The sequence below is a fragment of the Tribolium madens genome, unplaced genomic scaffold (genome assembly GCF_015345945.1).
Source record: "Tribolium madens isolate multiple individuals breed KSU strain unplaced genomic scaffold, Tmad_KSU_1.1 Scaffold_91;HRSCAF=231;Tcas5.2_LG7, whole genome shotgun sequence".
Taxonomy (NCBI): Eukaryota; Metazoa; Arthropoda; class Insecta; order Coleoptera; family Tenebrionidae; genus Tribolium; species Tribolium madens.
The window spans coordinates 736,789-742,376 of NW_025401063.1; the positions used below are offsets into that span (position 1 = coordinate 736,789).

Consider the following 5,588-nt stretch of genomic DNA (forward strand, 5'->3'; position numbering starts at 1 on the left):
CAAAGAAACAAATGGAAATTGCACAAAATTTCAATCAAAATAAATAACTTTGTAAAACCTCTTAAAAATCCATTAAATTTTTATGAAAAAAACAAGCAAAAAAGTGCACAAAACAACGGAAAAAATAAGCTCAATCAAAAAAGTGGCTTGTAACTGAAGTTAAGTTGGTCACAATGAATAATTTAAACAGAAAAAAAACAAAACCTATTTTTAGTTCCTTACTGTTTAAAAATTAAATAAATATCTGTTTCCTGTTAACATTTTTTTAAAAGAGATATCAATATTAAATTACCATTTTTATCATATCAAAATTAACATTAATAAATTCTTTTGATAATCATATCTAGTAGCCTTGTCAGGTGTACCAACATTCCTTCAAATTCTGTGAAAAAAAATGACCCTTTTGACCTGAGATGGGATCAGAAAAGTACAGCCTGCTTAAAGTCGTAACAAAAAGGGCCACAGGCCTCAGAAACACATCCTGAGCAACCCATTCATCACCTCCCATCTGACCATCAGAAGGATCACCCCCTCCTGAGCCTCAAACCTTAGTATAACCACTCAGGACGAGTTTCATCCGTGAGTAGTAACCCAAAGCGCCATCTACACAACTCACCGATAATTGTCGACTGTCGATATTGTAGGGATGCACTGTGGCCGTGGTTCTCGGCACCGTTCCTTGGGGCTGTGGCATATTGATGTCTTTATTTCCCGGTGATAGCGACGGCGTTGGGACGTTACTCAACGAGCCCCCTTGTCTGCAAATCAAGCGTTAAAAAAGGGGGCTATCAAACGTGTGAGACACACTGTTGGATGCTTTTGTACAAATCTCTGATTTTCTGGTGAATCGGATGCGATCGCACTCGGAGGAGCTCCAAAGCCCTTTGTTGCAATTCGGTTTTTCTTCCTGACTTATTTCTCCCAGCGAAGCCCAAAAGCATCTGCAGTTCGGACACCCGAAACGTAATTAGCATATTCTTGAACAAAAAAGACAGAGTTAGGAAAAGGGGGCACAAGGGGGCTGTTTATAACATTGAGGTTAGGTGCAATATGGGGGCTTACCCGCAATTCATCTATGTTTTCGGACATTTCCTGTGACTGATCCAGTTTGAGAACTCCTCTAACGTCACTTCAACCATTTAAACAAATGAATAACACTACTTGTTTGTTTAACATCAAAGTGAGCTAGTTGACGATTGTCAATTCAAAGCCTACCATTGGGGTTGGTGAATGGGGGCTTCAAGGGGGCGAAAACACACCCCATGCACTTTTTCGACGCGGATTTTGCACGATTTTTGCAGAATAACAAACCAACCAGCGATTTAGCTTGAGGGTAATGCGCGTACTGCCAACACTACGACGCCAAAATCACCAACAAGAAACTTGCTTGTGAATAGAATAAATAGATAATTGTGCTTGTAAAACTTAACAACTACAACTTTAGTGAGTTACTTACTTTGTTAGTTTGGTTGCAATTACAACAATTATTGATTTTTTTATTAATAATTTTGATTTTTTTATGCCAACCCGAGAAACTAAAAAAACCTAGTTCCCAACTAAAAAACGAGAGAAAACTGAACTAATTAAATAATTGTGCTCACTTGACGCTTTATTTTCCTTGAAAAAGCTTTTTAATGTTCAAAATGAATTATTTTTGACAATTTTCTTATAAAAACAAGAAATGTTACTATTGCCAACCCAAGGAGCCAAAATCACAAGAAATTCTGGCTGGTTAAATGCTTAATTTTTTAATTTGTTGTAATTTAATATTAATTTAGTACTTATTTTTTTAATGTTTAACTAAAGCCACTCCAAAAAAAAAACAAAAATTTAAAAAATCATACTAAAAAAGGCTAAAAGGCAGTCTCTAATTAAGTGATTTTGCTTCCAAACTGCTTTTTCAGGTTTATTGTGCTTGGAAAAGCATTTTAAGGTTCAAATTATTTATTTTGTTTTTTTGTAATGCCAACCCGAAAAACTAAAAAAACAGTTTTCAACTGAAAAACGAAATAAAACTGAATTCTAATTAAATAATTGTGCTCACATGACGCTTTATTTTGCTTAAAAAAGCTTTTTAATGTTCAAAATTAATTATTTTTGGCGATTTTTTTTATAAAAACAAGAAATGTTACTATTGCCAACCCAAGGAGCCAAAATCCCAAGGAATTCTGAGTGGTTAAATGGTCAATTTGTTAAATTCGTTGCAATTTAATATCAATTTAGCATTATTTGAGAATAATAATAGACACTTATTTTTTTTTGTTTAACTAAAGCCACTCAAAAAAAAATCAAAAAAAATCAAATTGAAAAAAGCTAAAAAGCAGCCTTTAAGTAAGTAATTTTGCTTACAAACTGCTTTTTCAGGTTTATTTTATCATTTTAGCATTTTTAGGTTCAAATTATTATTTTTTGTTTTTTTAATGCCAACCCGAGAAACTAAAAAAAAAACAGTTTCCAACTGAAAAACGAAATTCTAATTAAATAATTGTGCTCACGTGGCGCTTTATTCTGCTTAAAAAAGCTTTTTAATGTTCAAAATTAATTATTTTTGGCGATTTTTTATATAAACCAGAAATGTTACTATTGCCAACCCAAGGAGCCAAAATCCCAAGGAATTCTGAGTAGTTAAATGCTTAATTTGTTAAATTAGTTGCAATTTAATATTAATTTATAATAAACACTTATTATTTTTTTAATGTTTAACTAAGACCACCCCAAAAAAAAAAAAAAAAATCCAAAAAAATCAAACTGATAAAACCTAAAAAGCGGCCTCTAATTAAGTAATTTTGTTTACAAACTGCTTTTTCAGGTTTATTTTACTTGGAAAAGCATTTAAAGGTTCAAATCAATTATTTTTCTAGTTTTTTTAATGCCAACCCGAGAAACTAAAAAAACAGTTTCCAACTAAAAAACGAGAGAAAACTGAATTCTAATTAAATAATTATGCTTACATGGCGCTTTATTTTGCTTAAAAAAGCTTTCTAATGTTCAAAATTAATTGTTTTTAGCGATTTTTTATAAAAAAACAAGAAATATTACTATTGCCAACCCAAGGAGCCAAAATCCCAAGGAATTAATTTGTTAAATTGCAATTTAATATTAAAAAAACAAAAAAATCTAAAAAAAATCAAACTGAAAAAAACTAAAAAGCAGCCTCTAATTAAGTAATTTTGCGTACAAACTGCTTTTTCAGATTTATTTTGCTTAGAAAAGCATTTTAAGGTTAAAAAAAATTGTAGTTATTTTTATAATGCCAACGTAAAAACTCCCGGTTTAAAATTATTTTTATTTTGTGATTAAAAACGTCACCAATATCCAAGAAATCAAAATCTTTAAATGCACTGAACTCATATATAATGCGAGTTCAGTGTTTAAATGATTCATTATTAATTTACAAACTCTTTTAGGACCCACTTAGTGACTTTTCCCCCAGGTTGGTATCCCTTCACCGATTCAAAAATTGAAGTTTGAGGTTAAACAACAGTCGAAAAAAGCGTTATTTTAGTGCAAATTAAGTGAGAATGATCCACGAAACGCTCATGTATTTGTTAGACAACTCGGACACTTCGGTAATTGACCTTATCTCGGGGCCCCCTTGACCGATTTTTTCCAGTTGTGCAAACTCGACGAACTCCAGGAGTTCCTCCACCCCGGCGAAAGCCAACTGTTGCAAACCATCATGGAAATATCCTCGAGTCACAACTGCATCGTCTCATTCTGTAAAAGGATCCACGACACGCCCCACGGCCTCTACATCGAGGCTTTCGCAAACGGGGTACTCGAGGTTCTGGGGGCTTACAGGGGCGAAATCGCGCAACTGGAAGAGTCGTTCCTGCAAAACCCCCAACTGTCTTTGATCTACATTCGGAGCACTTTGGAAAAATACAAGCTTTTGTTCGATGTAATTATTTCAGTGATTCGAGTCGTGGAGGGGGACAAGCTCCACGGGTGCCTCCTTATGGGGCGCTTGCACAAATACGCCTACTGCGGCGTGGAATGCATAACAGAAGCCGCGAAAAAGTATAAATAAGAGTCCTGAAACTACTGAAAACAATTTTTTTTCAGGATCACTTACTGTTTCAACAGCATTTTTTACCGCCATTTGTGTAATTGGGTCATTTATGGGGAGTTGGTCGACCCCCACGGCGAGTTTTTCATCAAGGATGACCAATGCTGGGACGAGGATTTCCTCTACGCCGACCAATCCGAAGTCTCGAATCGCCCCCCTCCCGTGAGGAAATTCACCATAGTGTGGCCCATGGTGCCCATTTTCGTCACCGAAGACACCGCCGAGAGCATACTTTTCATGGGGCGCATTGTGTGGATCGTGAAAAACCACCAGAGGAAAACCGACCACCACCACAGCCCCCACAAACCCGACGTCTGGGAGGGGAAAGACGTCGAATACTACAGGAAAATCCAGAGTCTTGAACGACAAATTTTCGACCAAATGGAATTCCAAAATGTCATTGAAGAGTGCAGAATTAAATTAAGCAAAGTTGGTTAATCAATTAACACAAGGCGACAAAAAAAAGTCATGTGACAACTTGACATTTATATCATTTTGTTCGTCTCAGTGAGACAAATCAAATGGACTAAAAAAAATTTCAAAAAGTCCACACACTTTGAACTACTTATTTTTTTCTAATTTAAATGAATTTAAAATACTTTAACTTTAAAAAATCATTACTCAATAACTATTAGGCCGATTTGCTTCAAATAAAGACCATTCTAAACGGATGGACTTGCCCTTTAGAATGATATAAAATTTGAAATTGAATATTGGCAAACTTTTCTTCGAACAGTGTTCGAAGAAGTTCGAAGTAAATCGAAATAATCTAAGAAAAACCCTACGAGTATTTTTTTTTCATCATTACCACCGTAGAGCATCTCTTTATTAGTTGTAATCCAAATTTTCAAAAAAATATACCGAGTAGTTTTCAAGATATGATTTTTTGAAGTTAAGGTTTGCTAATCCAGGGGAGAAATGCATGTTAATCTCATTTAAAATTGCATTTTTATAAAAGTATTTGTTTTAAGACTCTTCTTTTGCTTAAAAATGGTCAATTGCACCTTCTTTGTTCTAATTAGAATAAACAAAAACTGTTTGTTTACTTAAAACAAATAAATAGTACCTGCGTAGTAATTAAAGCAAATTAAGAGTTTTTTTGTTGTAAAAATGACCACTGATCATTGAGCAAAGAGAATCTAGAAGTTTAAGACACGACTCTTAAATATAAGGGCAAATCTTTTCAAATCAAATCACTTTCCATTCAGATTTCGACTTGTTAACTTTGTTCTAGCTTTCTGAATTTTTTTTGAAAATGTTCTGAGCAAATGCTTTCTCATCACTTTCGAGTGATATTAAAGGCAATAAGTCACCTGATTTATTTGGTTGGTAACAATATTATTATTATTATTATTAGTAGTACCTAATGAAAACCATTTATTATTAGGAATTAAAATGATCAAATCTAACCAAAGACAATTTAACATAACTCTCTTTAATTTATTGATAGCTCTTTAATAAAGTTGCAATTGACAAATAAAATAATTTTATATAAATTTTATTCAATCCAAACAAACTT

At 33.6% G+C, this 5,588-nt stretch overlaps 2 protein-coding genes across 3 annotated transcripts in view; one reads left to right on the forward strand and one right to left on the reverse strand.

Moving 5' to 3' along the window:
• The window catches only part of LOC123010524 (E3 SUMO-protein ligase PIAS2), a 9,315-nt gene extending 7,957 nt beyond the window's left edge, over positions 1–1,358 (reverse strand). The window contains exons 1-3 of the mRNA XM_044407478.1: positions 1,063–1,358; positions 808–977; positions 617–758 (exon numbers count right to left, since the gene is read on the reverse strand). Coding sequence (XP_044263413.1) covers positions 617–758; positions 808–977; positions 1,063–1,089 — 339 coding nt within the window. The 5' untranslated portion in view covers positions 1,090–1,358. The remainder of the gene's footprint in view (positions 1–616; positions 759–807; positions 978–1,062) is intronic.
• Positions 1,359–3,313: 1,955 nt separating this feature from the next.
• LOC123011944 (gamma-tubulin complex component 4) overlaps positions 3,314–5,588 on the forward strand; it is an 8,107-nt gene continuing 5,832 nt past the window's right edge. For both annotated transcript variants that reach the window (XR_006413175.1, XM_044409668.1), the window contains exons 1-3: positions 3,314–3,569; positions 3,614–4,020; positions 4,066–4,498. Coding sequence is in view for 1 of the 2 variants with exons in the window: in XM_044409668.1 (XP_044265603.1) it covers positions 3,522–3,569; positions 3,614–4,020; positions 4,066–4,498 (888 nt within the window). In the remaining variant the exon portion in view is untranslated. The remainder of the gene's footprint in view (positions 3,570–3,613; positions 4,021–4,065; positions 4,499–5,588) is intronic.